Genomic DNA, 23,408 nt, shown 5'->3' with positions numbered 1-23,408 from the left:
TCAGTCTTCAAACTGCCCTTCATATCAAGATGTTCCCTCTCTATTCATCCACTCCCTTCACACCATCCTTCAACTTACAAAACCCCCCAGATTGAATTACTTTTCTATGTAAATAATGTTGAGATTGTAGTATTGAACTAGAAGATACTATCCTTACCAGGACCGACCGACAGCTATAATGCACTTCACATTATTTCTCCAGGTTCCTGTGGGTTTTAAACTCGATGGGCCTTTAAACTCTATGTTTATTTGAGGCACAAATATTGCCAAGACTAGATTTTTAACAGCTGTGAAACCTTTTTAGTGGCTATCTATTAAAGAATTGTTCAAAAAGAATGCACTGTGGAGTGAATGAATAAATGTCCTTGTAATAATCCATGTTTATACGTGTAGATGGTGATAGAGTAGACACTGGCATGAGAATCTTGTGTCTGACATTATGAAAAATATATCCTTAATCTCATATTTTCCTGATAAAAAACCCTGAGAGGTTGAATTTGTCAAAACCTTGATCAATCTTCCATGAACCAAAATAACGGTAGCTGCTAAACTGATTCTGAGAGATTCATTGAGATATCGGTGCGAGGGAGAGGAAATTGAATTGCATCATTGAATTATAAAAGATCTAGAGGTCAGATAAAGTCCTGAATTAACCCTGCCTCTTCTTTAAACAATAGTTAGATAGCCCAGGGTAGAGGTGTGTGAGTGAATAGGATTGAATAGCATTGTAGGAGACAAGGAAATAAGCTGCTCTATGTATAAAGTTCAACAGTCGAGCTGAAAAAGGAAGAGGAGGAGATGATAACACACGCACTTCAAAACAGCCATCGCTTCAATCTCCCAGGCAACCAACCGTCCAACCACACCAGCAAATCTATTCATTAAAGAGTGAGAGAGTAAACAAGAAGAGAGACAAACATCTAGGTGACAGTAAATAGAGAATATAGATGCTTCATTTAGCTCTGATCCAAAACCTACTAAGTCGTCTACCTAGATAGTATTTTAAGGCATCAGACAGATGTGCACTTTGGATGTGAAAGCCGTTTGAAAAGTACTTTGCGGCAACTTTATGCTACTTTCAAAAAGCCCAATTTTGGTCAGATACTAAGGCAGCATGCCATGTATCCTTCGCAGGAGTGGAATGGTAAAAATTTGAAAAAACGTATCCAAGACGAGAGAAGTGCCTACTATATACACTATTGTTTAAAAGTTTAGGGTAGTTAAGATTTTATATATTTCATATATTTTTGAGTCCCTTATGTATTTATTAGATTAAACACTGAAAACATTAAAGCAACACCAAAGCACTTTTCCTCTTCAGTCCCCCTACAGGTTGGAAGCGGAATTGTCCATTACCGCTGTCATAAATAATTTAGCCTACCGTCGCACGCACACACGCTATTTGTTTATCCAGCACCGGCTTTGGAAATAATGATGTCCACAGACAAGGTAGAGTATGTTGCATGATTTTTTGAAAGTATGATGTATTGCGACATCAGAAATGAAGAAAAACAAAATGACATTGCTTGTTATTTTTTTGCTATTGTAATGCTTGCCGTAAAGCAAGTCAAATTTGTAGTTTCTTATGTCTCATTCGAACTACAGATCCGCTACCCGATCTGGCAAACTTGCATAGTGCGGTTATAGCCGATAGACTAGAGGGTCGCAAAGCAAATGCAGAAGTGCCGTTCACCCTGTTACAAGTTGATGAACCACTGAAACGATTATGGAAACATTATTTTACGGTACAAAATAATCTTTGGTGTTGCTTTAAAGGAACACTTCGACTTTTTGGGACTTTAGCTTATTCACCGTATCCCCCAGAGTTATTTCAGTCCATACATACCTTTTTCATCTCCGTGCGTGCTTTAAGTCTGTTTGACGCACCCACCGCTAGCCTAGCTTAGCACAAAGACTGGATGTAAATGGCTACAGCTAGCATACTAATCCCAATAAGTGACAAAATAACACCAACATTTTCCTATTTACATGTTGTGATTTGTATAGTCACAGTGTGTACAAATAACAAGGTCATATGAGACACAGACATTTTTTTTAAACGTTTAAATACTGGGAACTATTTTCTCAGAAGGCGAAGCACTGCTACTTGGGCGGAGTGAAGAGCGCAGCACCCGAGAATAAAATTATGTTAGAATTATCTAACTCTGAGGGATACGGTGAATAAGCTAGTGTCCCAAAAAGTCAAAGTGTTCCTTTAATATTGTGAAATATTTTTAGAATTTGAAATAACTTTAAAATAATAATTCATTTATATTTTTAAATATATTTTAAAATGTTATTCATCATAAATGTATTAATACAAATATTACTGACAGCAAACTTTTTAATTATTTTATAAATATTTCACCCAATATTTGTGTGAATGTGTATTTTATGTTTATTAAAGTTAACTGAAATCAAGTCTCCTGTGTGGTACATATAAGGAGCGCTAGGTGGGTAGTTGCTGCCAATTGCTGTTAAATTGAGAGGCTAGCGTGAAGGCTATGCCAAAGCATCCTGGGGGGAAAAAAAAGCTAAGGACAATAAAACCTTATTTAAAAAAGGTTACAGGCTACATTCTAAGTCTCACATCTTTAGAGCCATTTTACCAATAAAAAAAAAAAAAAAGTTTTGGGGTTCACCTTGAGCTCAGGATCATTTAACTTTCACACAGACACAAGTGGCAGCTCGTGCAATGCATTGAGAATGAAGGGAGAAAGAGAAGGCATGCAGAACGCACAGCTAAAGCACTTAACATGAGACGTGCTGTGAGGTGTGCTGCAAACTCACACCACTGTTGTTATGATCTCACTATATGATAATTCTATATGACACTACTAATTCAAATGGTTAGCAACACAAAAGTACAAATTGCCCGGTGAATACCCCATGAATAAATATAACATATTAAATAGGACAGAGGCATTATACATACTGATGTCAAATCAGTGAAAGAGAGATGCCTACAGGCTAAAAACACATGGCTGATGTAGATTGTGTTTTTATGAAAATACAGTTTTGTCAAAATTTTTCCACAGATCATATTTTTCTTCAATCATCTATCTAGTCTGACAGCCAATACGCCCAGGACTGAAATAAACACTGAGTTTCATTGGAACAAGACAAAAATCAAGCATTGTTTGAACAGTCTGCTATGAATTCTCATGATGGCATCTGTCATTTTTTGATGCTGTGAATGACTACACACAGACACACACAGGCATGTTGGGTTTCCATTGGGAACTTCCCATAGATTTTTGGGGTTTTTTTCTGTATATTCGATACCCTAACCCTACCCCTAAACACAACCCTAATAGAAAACGTTCTGAATTTGTACATTTTCAAAAAACATCACTTAGTATTATTTATAAGCTGTTTTCCTCATGGGGACCAAAAATGTCCCAACAAATACAAGGATTTCGAATATTGCCATCTTTGTGGAGACATTTTGTCCCCATAAGGTTGGGTTTACCAGGACACACAAAATCTTATACTCTATTCCAAAATATAGTAAGCTGCCTTGCTGCCTACTGCCAACATATGTCTTCTAAGGCAGCATCCTAACTGTCATATAAGTTTCATGAGTGACCAATGTGGAACATCTTACATATGAAACTCCTTATGCAACAAAACTTGACTTGCAAATGATGTCAATACAGTTATATATAGATATAAAAACAGTTTGTTTATAATATATTTTAATGGAATATATACAAATTTAAGTAGGCCTATCAATAGTTTAAACATCAGAATCTGCATTTAATCATGTATAGTGCTATAATTGAATCATATTTACAGATCATAGTCACATTTATTTATATTTCTTTTCTTTTCCTCAATAGATTACTTTTGTCTTGTCTGCATTCTGGGATTACTTTGTTTTGAAGGATACAAACATTATTATGCTGTTTTAAAATTTGGCTATCTTAGGAGGCAGCATAATTAAGTTGCTTACTTTTGGAACAGCATTGGAAGCGCACAAATGATGCCTTAAAGGACAAGTTCGGTATTTTACACTTAAAGCCCTGTTTACAGATCGTATCTGATGAAATAGAACGGTTAAGATAAAAATTTGGACACATGCTCCTGTCCCGAGAATTTTAGGTTTATTTCGCTTTTGTGGACCTATTTTGCCAAACGCGTCACACCCGTGATTCTTCCGTTGAGAGCTTGAATAATAGACTCTCCAGCCCATTTGGTGGCGATAATGCACCTTTGCCAATTGCAAGCAAACCACGGGCATTTCATTGAATACACAGAAGAAGCAGAAGAAGAAGCGGCGGAGTAATACCGTAAAGGTGCTGCGGTCTCACAGCAAGTCAATGGAGTTGGACAAAAACTACGATAAAACCTGTTGGAATGCATCTTTTTCAGCGATTTTTGATGGAACATATCAGTGAACACCCCTGACCACTCGGTGAGTTTCACGTCTTTGTAAACGAAAGTTTAATGTGTTTTTAGGACGGAATCTTCCAGTGCATATAGACAACCATTGTGGGGGTGGGGGAGGGAAGCGAAATAAACCTAAAATTCTCGGGACAGCAGCATGTGTCCAAATTTTAATCTTAACCGTTCTATTTCATCAGATACGATCTGTAAACAGGGCTTTAAGTGTAAAATACCGAACTTGTCCTTTAAGATGCTGACTCTGTAGGCAGCTTACTAACCTTTGGAACAGAGCAACAGAGTTTAAATTGTGTTTATGCAACAGCAGCAGTCTTGCAGTCTCTATTTTTTGTTTGCAATCCTCCTCCTCAAACCTTCATCTGTTTCTCTGTTTCTCCCTTACACCCTCTCTCTCTTTCTAGCTGCATAGTGTCTTTGTTAGGCTTGTTTGAGTCATTGCAGGGATGTCGGTAGCGGATGATGTGTCTGATCTGCTTTGCCTGGAGAAGGATGTCCCTTTGCAGGCTTGATGTCATATCCCATTCTTCACGACCCACCTTCCTGCCATCCCATACTCGAGCACATGATAAATAATCACACGCTCCCCGTTTCTCTCTCTTTCACATGCTCTACATCTTTTCTTTTTTCCCTGGGTCTTCATCTCGCATCCACAAGTCCTCTGACGCCTAATTTTTCACTGGCACAAAAAAACCTGGCCAGTGTGTGCCAGAAATTATAATCTCAGGAATAAAGCCCAGTCCTCAGACACGCTCTGTCTTCCTCTTCTCGCTCCAGCATTTTGCAAATGACAGTAGTTTTCACTTTAAAAAGTTCATTTATAAAATGGCATGTTTGCAAAACAGGAAACAATAAAGGCTGGCAGCTCTTTTTATGTAGACGCCACTGACGGTTTGCCTAGTAATCTGTGCCTAATTGCATTCAAGTATGTGTGTGTGTGTGTGTGTGTGTAAAGCATCTCTCTGAGAAACAGAAACATCCTCTTCTGGCTGAAAAGCAGCACACAAAGGCCCTGATGGGAGGGTAAATCTCACTCTATTCCCTCCCGGTAGTTTAATTCAGCCCTGTAATTATTGCCTAAGCCATTAGGCCAGTGAAGAATGGTTTTCTGCATCACGTACATACGCTGGGCAATATTATGCACAAGCCCTCGTCTACTCAGCTAGACTCTATAGTACAATAATTGAACAGCATTATTAATTAATAGGTTTTCGTAAATAATAGACATTGAAAAACAAGCCCAAACAAATCATTTACTGATGAGTTTTTACAGTGGACAATGGCTAGCTCATTTTCACATGCACTGTACCTGGACCCATCACGTACCCATTAGACACTGTCTGCTGGATTTGTTTTCACAAACAATAACACATGCGTAATGATGCATATCATCTATTACATCCATCATTAAGCTGTCTGTGGCCTTTTGGCAAGTGCTATTTGCAGGCTCTTTCAAGATATTAGGCTGATCTGGGATCAGGTGACTGCCCAAATCCCAAATCTGGGAGCCATGATAGATAATTCACCTTCACTCAAACCATAATAGACCCTGCATGCCCATCGATGACTCAAGTCCAGTGGCCAAAAAGTGAGGTGTGACAACACTGCTGGAAGAGCTTGATCAGGTGCACCTGAACCTTATTGCTCCCTGCCTCTGCTACCATTAATCTAGGGCTGAATTCAGAACAGCATTCTAAAATACTACTTTTTTGTACATTTTATATGGCAGAAATAGTAAAAGTAGTATGCTAGTATGCTGTTCCGAATTCAGCCTACTGCTGCTACGCCTCTCAAAGTGTTTAAAAAAAAGAAAGAAAAGAAATTAATACTTTCATTCAGAAAGGATGAATAAATGCAACCTTTGTGAGCACAAGAGACTTTAAATTAATCCATTCCAATCCAAAGTCAAGTCTTCATATTTGGGATTTACACTGCAAAAAATAAGTATTTTAAGTTACGTTTTGTACATTTTATATGGCAGATATAGAAATAGTATGATAGTATGATGTTCCAAATTCAGCCTACTGCTATTTCTTCTCTCAAAAGTCAAAACCTTTTTTTTTTTTTTTTAATGTATACTTTCAATCAGCAAGGATGAATAAATGCAGCCTTTGTGAGCATAAGAGACTTCTTTAAAAAAACATTAAAACCTCTAATACCCAAAACTTTTGAAATGCACCGGGGCTGCGTTCAAAACTTTTAGTTAGTCAATGACTTAACAGACAAGTTTTATAGACTTTGAAGACTTTTGTATTCAAGTGAGCTTTAGATATACCCAAGAACATATTTCATGAAAATATTCTGCTTATGTCTTGGTAGAAATTGTACATATTTTTCATAACTGTCTAAATCATAAGTTGAAAATAATGAAAAATTGACATTTATGAATTCATATTTTTCTTTCAACAGCGCCATCACATTTGTATTCTTTCCACCAACCAACCACTGATCTGCACACAGTGGGATGCCATTGGCAGTAAAGGATGGATCTATGCTGATTGCAAAAATCAATCAGGTGAAGATATCTTAACATAACTTTAACATAATAACAATCTGTTTTTAAGGGAAATTTGTTTTGGCTAATACAGGTGAAGCTGCATAAAAAGATACCCACATCAAGAACAATCACACAGTCGTGTTCCTTGCAGTAAGAGTTTGACAGCCTTGTAGCCAAAGAAACAAGAGTTTTTATAGCGGTTAAAACACTGGGATAAAAAAATATGTCAACCCGATCTTAGTTTGTCACTCAAACATTTAGAGGGTCTGATGCGACTTCATCAGTTCTCTCTACTGTATATTGTATTTTTTTCTAATAATTTCTCAGGTTTTGTACAAAGCCCTGGTGACCCAGAGGCCCAGGCATGGTGTGATATTGCCTGGTCATCACTAAGACAATGACTTTTACCAACACATGGACACAGGCCCCTTTTGGTCATAGGTCCCTCCAATTATCAAATTTTAATTCTGGATTTAAAATCAAAGCAATCACTGTCGGCTTTTCTCCTCATCACTGCAATACAAATGGCGCAAACCTGCACAACTTTCATATTCAAATACAGTTCAAAGATCAGCATTTCTGCTCAGAAAGGCTTTGAAAACATCCTGATTCTTTCCACGACTCACTCTCTCTGTGTCTCGTACTGCCTCTCAGCACCAGGCCACATAAAAGCTGCTGTTTTTTGTTGATCACGAGCTGTGGTACAATAGAATCAATATTGTCATCAGCGGGTGGTATAATGATTGGCAAGCGACAGGATGCCACTGCCAGTTTTCTTACATAGACTGGCACCTCCATGGGTGGCATCTCTGGCGTACACCCAGAAAATTCAGATTTTTTTTCATCACCCCAGACTCAGAACATGAAAGGCAAGCTGCCAAGATATGTGTATCTTTGAGAAGAACTGGGTAACTGTTAAACTACATTAAGACCACCTAATGGGTACTAAAGTAAGCATTTCGGTGTGTGTCTCCAACTAGACTATGATGATGAGCAGCTGCAGTCATCTTCGTGTGATTTTGTTTTTACTCACAGTCCACTATCAAGAGTATGTGACTTTTGACACAGTACTGTTTGTGACATGATCTGGCTGCTACATTCCACATGGGCGGATGAAGATACTGCAAGAGGATGGAAACTTAACACTACCCAGACGGGGTGGAATGATTGTCCTTTTTCAATACAACTTGTTCTCTGTAATAAATTAAAATGCTTTCAAACTAACTTAAAGGGATAGTTCACTTTGAAATTAATTTTTGGTATGTTTTAGCTTACCTCAAGGGCATCCAAGATGTAGGTGTCTTTTTTTCCGCAGTAGTTTCAATTTTTATATTTTTAGGTCAAACCGTTCTTGTCTGTCAGTCATAATGCAGGTCTATGGTCACGGTCTCAAAACACATGCACAGAGTCCAAATTAAAACAATTCCCCGTCGTCCAAATTAAACAATTCCCCATCGTAAGTACACATTGATGGCCTAAGACACGAAACGAGCGGTTTGTGTGAGAAAACGAACAGTATTTATATCGTTTTTACCACTTATACGCAGCCATGTCGAAGTGCTCTGATCTGACGTGTGCGCAGACTGGTGCATAGATATATACACTAGATGTCGCCTTAAAGACATTCGTTCAATGAACTGCCGTAGACAAGGCGACATCTAGTGTGTATATGTCTATGCACCAGTCTGCGCACACGTCAGATCAGAGCACTTCGACATGGCTGCGTATAAGTGGTAAAAACGATATAAATACTGTTCGTTTTCTCACACAAACCGCTCGTTTCATGTCTTAGGCCATCAATGTGTACTTACGATGGGGAATTGTTTAATTTGGACGACGGGGAATTGTTTTAATTTGGACTCTGTGCATGTGTTTTGAGACCGTGACCATAGACCTGCATTATATGACTGACAGACAAGAACGGTTTGACCTAAAAATATAAAAATTGAAACTACTGCGGAAAAAAAGACACCTACATCTTGGATGTCCTTGAGGTAAGCTAAAACATACCAAAAATTAATTTCAAAGTGAACTATCCCTTTAATCCATTCCAATCCAAAGTCAAGTCTTTATATTTGAGATTTACACAGCAAAAATTTAAGTATTAAAGTTAATTTTCAAGAAAACTATCAAAATATCCCTAAAAAAGATACATTTATTTGAGAAGCATATTAAGATGAGTTTTTTTTTTGAGAATAATCTTGTTATAAGCACACATTTTACTCATAATGAGGGTAGTTTATGATAACCGGCAAGAATAATACAATTATTAAATAAAGATATTAAAATATAAAATTTATTTCAAGATATATACTGTGAAAATTAATCTTACCTTACACAAGTTGCTAAGTAATTTACAAGAAAAAAGATACATAAAAAAGATGAATAAACAAAGGATGTTTAGACATTTTTACTGGAAAACGACTGAAATACTGATGTTATCATTATGTATGTTATGCTGATATGAGAAAATGTTTTTACGCAGTGCAGAAGTCCTTTTCAGATTTTCTTTTTTATTTCAAAGTCACCGAGGCGTCTCACAGCATGTGGGAGAAAGACAGTGTTGACAGAACGAGGGCCAGATGAAGCATGTCAGCATAAATGTGAAATGTACAGCTCTGATAAACAGGGACATCGGTAGAGAGCTCGAGTTCATTAACAAAACATCAGTGAAAAATATGGCAGCTTCAGATTTAGAGCCGAATATCTAATCCCAGCAGAGACAGTTTCCTAATGGAGGACTCGAACGGATAACACAAATGGATTTCTCAAGTGTAGATTGCTGTAAAACATCCCAATTAAGAATGTTGTTCTTGTTAAGAAGCTCTCTAAATTCAATGGTGGGTTCAACAACACAGCCGCCAGGCACGATGGCAAGATGCTGTTCATAAGTGAGCCGTCTGTACCGCTCAGCTCTGTTTGGAGAACACGTAAATCTCCATACCGGGCGAGCTGTCAACAGGCAACAGAGGCAAATTAAATGAGATATGGAGCAATGCAATGAAAGGCACACACATCTCTTCAGGAGAAGACTAAGAAAGCGTATGGCCTGTATGTGTTGTATTACCTCGGGAGAACTAGTCTAATGTACAAACAACCCCTTGTATTTTGTGATGAAAATTCTACAATGAAAAAAAGATGAATCTCTATAATTAAAAAGTCTTGAACAGGGAGCTCTAAAAGGTATTACTACACTCTAATCAACAGGCAAATACACAAAGGATGAATTTATTAGAAGCTGCTGAGATGGCACTAAGCAACTTCACTAAACAGCCACTTCAGTTTCAACACAAAATCTTTCTTATGCACAAACCACTAACAATTCAGGTGATAAATGCAGAAATAGTGAAACAGGCGGAAAATTTTAATTTAAACAAAATTTGGTGTATGTTTTCCTTTGAAATTATTTTCACTCAGAAAATTGCTAAATTTGACAAATAATTACGAAGAAACGGCAATCTACACGTTGAATTAAACATGCAATTTTGAGGTAGAAAGACTGCAATAGTATTTTCTTGTCAAATGTAATCCAATAATCTGTTTTATGTACAACTTTTTTTTTTTCACAGCTACACGATTATGAACATGAAAACAAAATCCTCGAAGGTGAAAAGAGAAAAATCATAAATAAGCTTTCATTCATTTATCTATAAAGCATCTACTTTATTATAATTGAAATTTGACTATTTCACAACATTTTTGTGTCCTTTATGGTCATTATAGTGTAGTAATTAGCTTCGCAAAATGCTAACATAAAAAAAAATTCAATTGTGAGTCTAGTCACCAGTGCGCTTCATGCAAGCTGTTTCCATATCAGTCACTTAAAATGTACTATTTTGAATAGGATACTGCCTTTACGTATCCACCTAAAGAGCAGACAGCAATTCAGCTCAATAGGCTTTGGAATAAAGCTTAGGTTTTCATTTTAGAATTTTCATCTGTAAACAAGTTGGACTCTGTGTAAAGCGTGCTGCTCAGGGGCAGGAGGAACCACAGCGGAACACAGTCAACATGATTCATCATCATTTCCTCCACCTGATGTCACCATGTTATGGGAATCAGAGGGCTTAAAAAAAGCAATAAGCCAGAGAAGGGGAAAACAATGACATGTAATTAATTCAGTGTCATCATCTCTCACAAGACTTTGTTATGGTGGTTTTATGGAATATAACAATGGCTTCACTGCATTGTTTAAATTAAGAGCTAAGAAACACAATAGGCGTATTAATAGTCACCTTCTGTAACCTCTATAGCATAGTAAATGCCATTTCAGTTAACACCAAAGAACATGTACTCATTAGCTCTGCTCCACAACCCAGTGAACTGCTTTTAAAGGATCATAGGCACACTCATGACATTAGAGGTCACATCAAGGTTGCCTACTGTCAATATTGTAGCAATGTATGAAGCACAGCTCATACAGGAGTCACTTTCAAATCAAGCAGCGTTATGTTGGTCAACACACTTAATCCATGTGACCAACTTGAATTTGAACATGAAATCCCTGATTTCATGCATTCCTACTGAAATGACTCAGAATCCATTTCAATGAGCTTAGTGGGAAACATTATGTAATTTATATATATATATATATATAGGCAAGGCAAGGCAAGGCAAGTTTATTTATATAGCACATTTCATACACAATGGCCATTCAAAGTGCTTTATATAGAAGAAATTAAAATAATAAAAAGAAATAAGAATAATTAAAACAGTTTAGAAAAATAAAATAAAATACAGTACTTATAAAAAAATAAGAATTAAAGATTATTATAGATCTTTCCTTCAAAAGGATTCCCTTAAGACTTAAATCTTTCAACCTTCTTTTAACCTTCAATCTTCTTACGACTTCCATCTATCAACTTTCCTTTAACTTTCTTTTCTCCCTCATTTACTCGCACGTTCTTTTCACTTTCTTTAGCACTGCGTTCACATTCTTTCTCAGACGAAAACTTTAATATCGTCATTTAAAATAATTTATAATAGTTTAAAACATTTAATAAAAACAATTATACAATAACACTACAATTATACAACATAATTAGGAAACAGCCTCAGAAGTCAGCTGCCTATGTAGGCAGTAGACAGCGAGCTCATAGTATTTTGGAAAAAAAAAACATTGTGCCCTCACTGTCATTCTCATCTCCCTCAGAATCCTTAATTAATTCTCTCCTGTCTCTTTTTCCATGCGGTGAGAAGCCTTTATTTCTTTAATGGCGTGTAGTTTTCCAACAGGTCCTCTTTGAAATCAAATTATCGAGGCATAAAACGCAACAAAGATGCTCAGTGAATAAACCATGGCTGTGCGTCTCAGGTTTAGCTAAGCGACCAAAATCCCTCAATACTCTTAGCTGTCACAGCAGCCTCTCAAGCACACGGTTATGATGTATGGATATATCACACAGAGAGAGAGGCTCAGAATAGATGCAAACTCAGTTACCCTGTTCTATTTATTGCATCTTAATCCCCATCTGACATCAGATCAGACTTACTATTCATCTGATTCCTGCCTTTTCTCAACCCTAATCCTATTCTCATGGACAAATGTGAATCCTTGTGTATTCATTACTTCTCAGCAAAGAGATTATTTTTCCTGTTCAAACAAGTGCAGGTTTATGTCTTATGTCTACAGGAAACACAAAGCCCAGTGAATTCAGATGCCTATAAATAAATGCTAATAAATATGTTTTTTTTACAGAATATAATAGGTGTGATGAAAGGACATAATTAAAACTATGCAAAGTGGATGAGGAGAGGGTGTTTTTCATTTACGTCCCATTTGAATCATACTTTAGGTATAATTTGTGGCGCAAGTATAAGTTTGTAGCGCAAAGCTCATCTGCTTTCGTCAGCTCCAGTTTGTATCCAGCCTCTCATGGGAACTTCAGATGCCCCAAAACCCGTGAAGAGACGACTCGACGCCTGTGAAGAGACGACTCAACGCTGGCAATATGTAATGCCCTAAATGAATAAACTGATTAAATGATTAACTAACTGTATTTTTCTATGTACATTTCGGAAATGCACTTTCTGTAAAGCTGCTTTGAAACAATATGTATTGCGCTATACAAATAAATTTGAATTGAATTGAATTGAATTGCTTGCTTGACTTGCTATAAAAAGGTAAAATCAGCTTACATCGATAAACCATCAAAATTAATTGTAATCTAGATCAGTAATCCCCATTTTGCATGTTAATGAGATAGAGGCTAATTGAAGTGAGACATGAAAATGCTATTGCTATTGAACAGCTGAAACTGCTCCTTCAATCTCCTGACCAACATCTATTATTTACTTTGTGCAACACTCAATATCAAATGTTCTGCGAAAACAAAGTCCCTTAAAATATTTACAAACTAATACATGACTGTTGTTTGTGTCTGGAGGGTCAACTGGACTCAAAGCTGTGTGAGAAAAGTGAAAACACACACCAGTAGACTAGTAGGCTAGTAGTTCTGCAATAGTCAGCACATTCACACACAGACACACAAACCTTTGAGCAGGCTCTCACAGAATCTGTGTCCACAGAGAACACTGCAGATTTCCGCAGGATTGTAACACCTATGGAGTCAAGATGTACTAAAGTGTTTTAAACCTAAAAATGTGTAGAAACGTACACTACCACTACCGTCTCCTGCTTACCAATACAGCATTATTTGATATAATGCAACAGTAATATTCTGAAATCCACAAAGACATTGATCATAGGATAAAAATGACAAAATATTTCCCACAAAATTGCGTTTAATTATCTATGGAAAGCACACTCTCTTTCTCACGCTCTCCAATACAAAAGCACACACATACAGAACAGACACACAGGTGGAAACATTCCCGTACACAGAAAGTTGTCATCGCTGCCCCGCGACTTTATCAGTAAAATAGATTCGCAACAGAAAAGCTACATGACATTTCTCAGTGGCGAGGTAGTAACATTGCTGTTCTTGAAGCAGTTAAACTTACAGTTTAGTAAACTTACTTAGTAGAGACGCTGCTGCCAAACACTGTTGAGAGCTGCACCGGTAACTCATGCGCTTAGTTATTTTCTCTCTCTCTAAAAACTGCATTAGTCTGCATATCAATGGCCAAGCTTCATTTTGAAAGATACACAAGAAATTAGATACACAAGAGGGTTTTAAGTACAAAAACCTCATAAATGTCTTGAAATAAAACCTATTAATGTCTTGAGGTGTGGCAACTCTAATATAAGCGGAATAATTGACTCAGAGTACGGGCTGTTGAATTATTAGAAGAATTATGCACACCTGAGGTGTAACGGATAGAGGTCTGCACAGGCTTTAAACTGAAGCCCGAACCCGGTCCGTACCCAAGATGGTTGGACCCGACCCGAATGGAACTGTTAAAATTTAAGACCGAACCAGACCCAAACCGAAATTGGTTTCTCACAACAAATAACTTTTTGCAAAATTCTGTATTTTTAGGATTGCATGCAACAGTCATTAATCAAATATATGTAAATAAACGCAGTTTCATCAAAGCACAGCGGCTCCCTCAGCAGTCAGCACACAAAAGCAAAACAGAAAAAGCACGTACAGTACTTACCAATTATGAAAGTTTGCTGGGTGAACAGGTGTAACAGTAACATAAATTCCTTTTGGATCCCAAACTTCGAACTTCAAGTATTGCACAACTATTTACACAAATATATCCTTCTCAGTCCGAGTTATGAAGAGAGTGGCATTGACAGCTGTTGGTTTCAGCGCCGTCCTCTGATTAAAAGTTAGTCCAGCTGCACTGAAGTTCCTCTCACTGATGCCGTGTTGTTGTGTTTGTATATATTTTTTCTTTTGTTTTTCTTTAGTTACAAACCCGAACCTCTAGTAACGGCCGCTCTGCTGCTTCACGCATTACCACTTGTAAACGGGTGTGCATTATTTTTTAAACAATTCAACGGCCCGATGTCAATCATTTCTTACATAAACTTTGAAACATTTTTGGGGGGATTATCTGATGAACAAAGTTCAAAATAATTTCTTTGACATATGTTCTTTACTGAAATATTTATTTACTTTACTTTTCTTTACTGTCACTATTTATCAATTTAAAGCAAAATCTTAAAGACCAAATGAAAGAGCTTTAAAAATGTTGTTTATATTCCATTTTTCAGCCACAAATCTTAAATACAACTGTACATATAACTTTGTTTGATAATTCATCCATCTTCATGGACTCAAGAAAGACCAAATAAATATTATATACAAATGTATGTATTAAATTGTTTGATAATTCATCCATTCTCATGGATTCAAGAAAGAACAAAGAATTGCAGTGCAGACAAACTCTGCAGATTCCTTATGGGTCTGCTCATGAGCTACTGTTCTTCCACTTCCACATGTGAACCTCTCTACTAAAGCTTGATGACTACATTTGATTTAGCATTATTCCTATTTATTCATTCACCTTTATCTTTATCTTTTACAGCCCGACAACACAAATAATGGTCCTCTCATGAGTGGGAGATCAGTAAACAGTATTTCTCCTCTTTAATGGGATGTCTTCACAAGCAAATATCTTCCTCTCAGACTCATAGAAAAATAAATCAGGTCATCTAAAAATGATTCATTTTTCATCCCTCTTTGTGGCTCATCTATAGTAATACATAAAAAATGAGCCTCAATAAAACATTTTCCTCTCCCACTAAGTAGAGCTCAAAGGTAAAATGATCCTAGATCCCAGTCTGTCAGAGGGAAAGAGGTATTGAGTGGCTCCCTGATGACTGTTGAGGGGGTGTAAATAGAGACGGACATCTATGGCCATTGCCACACAGACTGCTGTTTTTCAGGGTTTAAGACATCAAGTCTAGTCTCGAGACCCCTGTTCTGTTTCACTACATTGCAACACGTCTTGTCTAAATTCTCCCTTAACCTGCATGCCGTATGATTAATTTGCTGACAAGGTTTGAATATCCATCTCTCACACAGATGGTTTAAACCAGAACGGTCTCAATCTGGTGTGTTTCTGAGGGTAAATCAGCCTCATTCTACTTGGATGGACTTGGTCAAGGATATCAGTTGCACTAAAATACATTGACTATTTAGCACTCTGCCACTGAGGATAACGGCTGTGTTTGTCATAATGATAAAAGGCCTCGGCAGAAGAATATTGTTACCTGATACTTGGGATTCCCAGAGGATCTCTGTATCCTTATGTGCACTCAATGCACTTTGTGCAAACCGAAGCTCTGCTTCAAAACCTAGTAAGCTCACTGCCTACAGCCTACTAATGAAGCATCCGAACAGACTTGGAACCTTGTAAGCGACTTATTTGGAATCTGCAGCAGCTCTAGCGCAATAGATGTTGTTTTTTTTAATATATAGTTATTTTATGCCATGTCAGCACCAACGATTATCTTCATTAAACAAACATTAAACAAATAGCATGTAACAAAAAATTGTCAACAAATTGTTTTGATGCATGTCAATTTAATCCTAAATATTCTAAAATGTTTCTGATGCTGTAATGACACAATGCTTAAAATAAAATGCTAAATTTTCCATTCTTTTAAATGGTAATTTATAGAAAGTTTAAAAGAACAGCACTTATTTGAAATAAAAATCTTTCGTAGCATTGAAGCAAAGGTCTTTACTGTCACTTTTGAACGGTAGTGCATTTCTCTCATTTTTGAGCTTGTCATGACACATTCTGGGATTGCCTTTACTGTAAATTTGTCAAATCAAGGTATCATTAAGAAGCCTAACTTTTGGAATAGATTTCACAGTAGTGTGCTTGTGATGATACCTTAGAATACTGCAGCTCACTAAGTTTTGGAAAAGAGCTTCATTTCCCATAATTTTGTGTAGTACAACCCTCGGTACAGTACAGTTTATACTAAAGAGGGCTATTTTTAGACTGTATCTTACTGGAATTCACTTCACATGCCTTCCATGACTAGATTTCTCTCTTTTTGAGAGAGACCAGAGTCAGGTCTTTTCCTGTCCCTTTTTCAGAAGAGTGGCAGCTTAAAGATGTAATAATTCGGTGATGTCAAATAAAGACGTACCTTTAGTGGGTTCTGTGCGCTTGGGTAGGTCCAACGTGTCATAGTTTTTGTCATGCTCTCCATTTTTCCTCCCTAAGTGAAGAAGGAGAAGGCAGAGTGAGAGAGCGTGAGAGATCGAGACAGAGAGAGCAGTTGTAAGTGTCACTCTATAAGAGATGGAATTTACTGGTATGAAAATGTCAAATAGACCCAAGTCTCAGAAACATACACAGTCACAGACGTGCCACACATAAATCTAGCTACTACACAGATATGCAGAGACAAACTCTTGACACCAGCTCCCAAGAGTGGAACCCCCCCATTAAAAATGCAAAACTTTTGTCATGGAGGACGGAGTGAAGTAATGAACACTACTCCACTATCACACACAGAGAACATGTTAAAGGGACAGTTAATCTACATGAACGTTCTGCCTTTATTTACTCACCCTCATATTGTTCCAAACATATTTGACATGCTCCAAAAACAACAAAAAGCATTTTAAAAATAGTCCACATGACTCAAACACACTACATATTAAGTTCTCTGAAGCCACAATATTACAGGAAAAGACCAAAACCAAAGCCATTTTTCAGTGAAAATCTTTCATTGAAGCATTTAACATCTTATTGCTACAAATTAAATATTTTGGTGAATTGTTCAGTATCTGAATGAATTATTCAATGAAGGAATGAATTACATTGATTAATTAATCTTTTTTTAATATTTATTTTCCTTTAAAAAAACAAAAAAAACAAGATACATTTACTTGAGAAGCAACTTAAGATACTGACAGATTTATTTTTGCACTTTTTCAAAACCTAAAATCTTTTTTTTTAAATCTGTGCACAAGACAAGATACAATTTATGAAAACAAGTCTTAATGTTTTATGCAGTGTTGAAATCAATTTTAAAGATTTATAAATATTTTAACTAATAAATAAAACAAAATACAGTGCTCATTTAGCATAGGATTCTTTTTTTTTGTTTGTTTTTTTTGCAGACAAAGATATTGCATGCACCTTTTGTAGATAATATCACACGGACTGCACTATGGCACTTTTTTACATTTTTACTGTGTGTGTTTGACAGCCTCTGGTCAACATTCACTTTCATTGTATGGAAAAAGCTGTGAACGTTCTGTTAAACATCTCCTTTAGTCTTCTATGCAAGAAAACAAAAATCATACAGGTTTAGATTAACATGAGGGTGAGTAAATAATGACATTTTTGGGTGAACTATCCCTTTTAAGCAATGGGCAAGAAGAAAAAATGTAAAAGCCAGGCCTCGCTAACAGACACGCAGACATCTATGCCATCTGGCTAAATCGGTAAATCGGTTTGACATTTCCTTGAAGAGAGGAACGTTTAAGAATGAAAGTTGAAAGAGTGCAAAAGGGCCAGCGATGACAATTTTATTCTGATAAAGATATAGGGATGTATTAGTGAGTGTATGCTGAGAAAAACAGACAGACAGAGGAAAAGCAGGAAGAGACACTCACCTTGATTAAACCATTCCTCTACAGCAGCAATATCAATAAGGAAAAAAAGCAGGCAGGGGAAGAAGAGAGGAGATTCAGAGTGTGTGTGTATTAAAGCAGACAGAACTTATTTGTGAACCACTTAAAAGTACATAGGAAAGAATAGAGCGTTTAAAAAAATATAAGGTTTAGGAGAGAGTCAGTTCCCTCAGTTCTCTCAAGTGAAAAAGAGTTAATCATGTTGCACAGCTCTTTGGAGCAAATTCACTAAATGGTTACAAGAAAGTTAGAATATTCACATATTCCATGCACCATTGTGTTTTGCAATGTGTCAGAACAATTCATAATGTAACACAAGTGTGCGCTGCATTCTCAGAGTTGCTGCTGGGTTGCTATAGTGGGCATTTGCATAATCAGTCTTCTACGGACAGTTTTCTCTTTCAGGTCAACTACTGTGATGGTAGATAAACTGTTTCAAGAAAATCTGGCTAAGAAATTTACTGATGTCAAAGTCAGGATTATTAAGCTAACCACCTGAAAATCAACTCATTCAGTTTAATAGCATAGTCTTATGAATGTCTGTCACCTCTGAGTGCTGAGGATCATTACTGCTAAGTGAAAACACAAAGAACTACCGTTCAAAAGTTTGGGGTCATTACAATTTTATTAAATGTTTGTGAAATGTTTTTTTCACTCAGCATAAGAGAAAAAAAGAAGAAGCATAAGATAAAAAACAAAAACAAAACTGAGTGCCAATTTACAGTAGCTGCAATAATATCTTTATGACCTAAGTAGATGAAAATATTGCAATGCACTTACTTGCCTCGGATGTGGCCATTCTAATGACTGACAAAACACGTATGTCTGAAATTCTCCGAAATTTGCTGGTGAAAAACCTTATAACTCTATTTGATTTGATTTTGGTAAAAGGTTAATAATATAATGAGACATGCATGTACATGTGTGTATATATATGTCTTTACTGTAACTTTTGCTCAAATGAATGCATCCTTGCTGAATAAAATCATTCATTTCTTTAAAATAAAATACTGACCCCAAATTTTTGAATGCCAGCCTGTATGACATCAACACACTTTAATAATTAAAAACAAATACAGTGCAAACCAATTTTCTATCATTTCTAACATGATAGTGGTGCTAAAACCAAGCCAACGTGGCCACCTAAACTTTATGTGTTTTGTGAACAAGACTAAATGATGCCTTTTAACTCAGGTAAGATTTTGCTGGGACCAGGGATCTGTCTAAATAGCTTGCTGGGAAAACATCTCTTAATTTTTGTTTTCTGGTGCAAATATAGATCAGTTGCATTTTCAAAGTACATCTGCAGGGCCACTGATAGATAAACAAACCTCACGAGGCACAGTATGCCATCAATGTTGTCATCTTAGTGGTTTAAGCACATTCTTGCTTTTTTGCTCCTTCAGGTTGTTTGATGAGTTCCCCTATAGGTCTGTTCGAGAATCAATTCGCTAATTCAGATCACTAATATATTCAAGAGTTCTCTCATCATTTAATTTGAGAGAACAAAAATCTGGATAACTAATACAAGAAATAGAAAAAAAAAAAAATAATCAGCTGGAACCTGGAAATCAATCAGCTCTCCTGGCATTGTATTTAGAACGAGTACCTGGACAACACAAGTGCATTGTCTGGAAGAACTGATTCATTTCAGACAGTGTAGCACCACAGACACTGAACCTACACCCACATCCATTTAAAGATGAATATTGATTCAACATTGATACCCCAGACACACACTCCAGTTATGAATCATGAGCCACAATAGAGCACAGGCCAAACAAATAGACTCAAGCATCATTTAGCTTCCTATTATCTGCCTGCACTGCTATTTATGATGTTGTGTAAATGCTAGGATCATACTGCCCTCCATGGACCTGCTGCTGATTGAAGAATCCGGCTGTTGATGATCAAGGCTCAGTGATATAAAGGTGCTCAGTACTGTTTTAGAAGTATAAAGCACATAGATGAGATGAAGAAGAATTCAATAATGACCTTTGGCCTTCTTTCCTCCGAAGCAGCCTGCGTCATCTTTCTTCTTCCTCTGAGTGCCAGCAGAGCCGGGAGCCTGAAGAGCCGAGGGGTCCTGGAACTTCTCAGCCCCTGGAATCTCCTTGTGCACGTGGTAAGACAGGTTCCTCATGATGCAAACACAATTCTCCACAGACTAAGAGACAGCGAGAGAGAAATATTGAAAGAATGAAATATAGAGGGAAAAAGACCTTAAACATTTATATTATAATATAAAAGATATGTTAAAACATCTAAAAAAATTTAAGTATAATATAAATGTGACCATTTGTCTAATAAAGAGTAAATAAACATTTTAATAATAATAATTTTATAATAATAAAATGACAATGACAACGTAGCTGTGCTGGTTTCATGTCTCATCAACTATTTACACTCAGATCAATATTTTGTTCATTTATTTATTTATTTCAGAAGTAGCCAAGTAACAAGTGGGATAATGTGCAGCAAGGCAGTCATTATCACAAATTATCACTCTGTCAAGATGATACAAGATCCCTCTGTTTCAAGTTAAGATCATGGGGTCAGTGGCATAAACATATCCACTAAGTAGATATCCACTTTCTTGATAATAGAAAAAAAATCATAATTATTTTGGTCAATATTGAAATCACGATTATTTAACATGATTATTGGTGTCAAAGTCTTATTTCATGACAATTATCGATACTTCAGCAAAAACTAATACTAGGTTAATTAATGTAAGTATTAAGTCCTCAAAACAGTTACCGTCAGCAAAACAATAAGAATAAAGAAACAAACCAAATACAACAGAACAAAAACAAATTTAGGAAGATGTACTAACAGTGGTATTGGGATAAGTAATAGCTTTCAACAGAAATAGGTCTCGGAGTTCGCGCACAGAAAGCCGACTAGGGAACAGTATCTCTTTCTCGGTTAATGTGCTTTTAATAATACTGTTTATTATCAAGCACATCCCACAGTTTAGCAACAGTAGACTGCATTTGTAACTGTCTGGTTACCAACACTCTTCAAAATATCTACTTTTGTGTTCAACAGAAAAAAGAAACTCATACAGGTTTGGAACAACTTGGGGGTGAGTAAATGATGACAACATTTTCATTGTTGGGGGAACTATCCCTTTAAGTTTGGCTTAGGGAGGAACGAAAGCGCGCCACTGTGAAGGAAAAGAAGGTGCTCTGGATGGAATGCGGCAGCATGATTTTATTGAATGCAATATTTAATCGAAATATTAATGCCATGATTTCAATATTGATAAAAATATATCAATATTATAATCTATATATCTATTTTTTTTATATATTTTTTTATTCTTTATTTTTTTGTGCATACGACCTAAAGCATGTAATTTTAAGACAGAAATTGTATAATGCTTAAACAAAGATGGATCCATGCTCCAGCTTCTGCTAAAGACACTCACCTTGTTGTCCATGTCCTTCTTTCCTACAGCAGACAGCAGAGCATGCAGCAAGGCATCCACCAGCCCCTCACACTCTCTCAAACGTCTGCGCGCCTCTGCACCGTCTGAGCTCACATTCCTACGGCAAATAGCAAAAGCATGATTAAGCGCAAGCATTTTTACTGATTATACATCAAAAGCTGAAGTTTTTGTTGAGGAAGCTACTTTGAAACTCTAGCTTGCCAAGCTAAAGTAATCATAATTTAATTAGTTAAACTTTAGTCAAACTACTCTTGTAAAAGTAAATACAAGCTCCTGGTAAAAAGAGGTTAAGGAATTGAAGGGACCAATATCTTCCATTTATTACTTAAAGCACACTTTAATTATTTCAATGTCACAGCAAAAACTACTAGCCTAACTAATACAGTTCAAACATTATTAAAAGGCAAGTGAAGAGTCAGTAAAATATATATCAAATACACTTAATTAGAAGCATAGATAAATACAATATAACAAAGTTACAAATAAAGTAAGGTCTAACTGTGTATTCAGCTTAAATGTAAAAAAAACACTATAGTGTCCACCAGTGATGCGCGGGTCAATGTATAAACAACCCGGACCCGACCGACGTTTTCAACTAACCCGCCCGCAACTCGGACCGCAAAAAAAAAAGAAAGAAAATATTGTACCCGACCCGCTTCCTGACCCGCATTTTTTAAAAGTAGGCTAGTAAATGCATAGCAAGAAATACACATGACAAAGCCAGCACTTTGGTCATTATCTTTCATTATTTCGGCAACTTTGCTCTTTCTGTTTGTGTATTTGCGGAGCTTCCACTCCCCAGTCTTCACCTTTTCTCTTGCCGCCTCCATCTCTACCTGCAGACTGAGCTCGTACGTCATCTTCGCGCCAGTTATTCAGCCAATAAAGTGTAGGCCTATGTATTTCATAGAAAATTGCATGTGAGCGGAGTGGAGCGGGAGCAAGCGGGCGGATCTTGGACAGAACGCAGAGCGGCATTTTTAAAAGGATGGAGCGTCGCCCTATTTCCCGCTCCAATTTCGCTCCGCGCACACCAAGATTCTGAAGCATGCTCAGTCAAGCCTGACTCAGTCTACTGTTGATGACTGCAAGATGGATTCTATTTTCAGTCAAAACTCGGCTCAATAATGGAGTTCAAAAAGTAGGCTACTTCAAAAAGGAAAATAAGAAGTCATACAGGTGTAAAACTAACTATTATGTGGTAGAAGAAAACGACATCGTTTCAGTCAGTAGGCCTAAAGATTAATTTTGGAATCTAAAAAGACACATCTCTCGAAAACATGCAGTGTGATATGTGAACACGCTGGGAAGAAAGCAAAAGGTTAGCAAATTGAATACGGTAACTTAAAGTGTAGCCTAAATTAAATACAGCGTAAAATGCAAACAATTGATACAAGCCCATTTAAATTTTAATCCTGCGCGCTGCGCACAAGTTCAGTTATAAGAATGTTGTCCTAATAGTTAATTTAGCCTAGGCCTACTTTTAAAACGTTTATGTATATTTATTTTATATTTTTGTTTATATACATTTTAT

At 36.6% G+C, this 23,408-nt stretch overlaps 1 protein-coding gene across 19 annotated transcripts in view; it reads right to left on the bottom strand.

Annotated features, from left to right (window-relative positions):
• Positions 1-23,408, bottom strand: part of arvcfb (ARVCF delta catenin family member b) — a 216,249-nt gene that overhangs the window by 18,868 nt on the left and 173,973 nt on the right. For 17 of the 19 annotated variants that reach the window (XM_082169428.1, XM_082169419.1, XM_082169430.1 and 14 more), the window contains 4 exons: positions 21,854-21,971; positions 20,416-20,587; positions 18,403-18,420; positions 16,923-16,994 (listed from right to left, as the gene is read on the bottom strand). In XM_082169428.1, coding sequence (XP_082025554.1) covers positions 16,923-16,994; positions 18,403-18,420; positions 20,416-20,587; positions 21,854-21,971 — 380 coding nt within the window. The remainder of the gene's footprint in view (positions 1-16,922; positions 16,995-18,402; positions 18,421-20,415; positions 20,588-21,853; positions 21,972-23,408) is intronic. The other 2 variants (XM_082169422.1, XM_082169425.1) reach the window with 1 other exon arrangement.

The sequence above is a fragment of the Leuciscus leuciscus genome, assembly GCF_965113295.1.
Source record: "Leuciscus leuciscus genome assembly, chromosome: 5".
In the NCBI taxonomy this organism is placed as follows: domain Eukaryota; kingdom Metazoa; phylum Chordata; class Actinopteri; order Cypriniformes; family Leuciscidae; genus Leuciscus; species Leuciscus leuciscus.
This window is presented reverse-complemented; position numbering and strand designations above follow the sequence as displayed.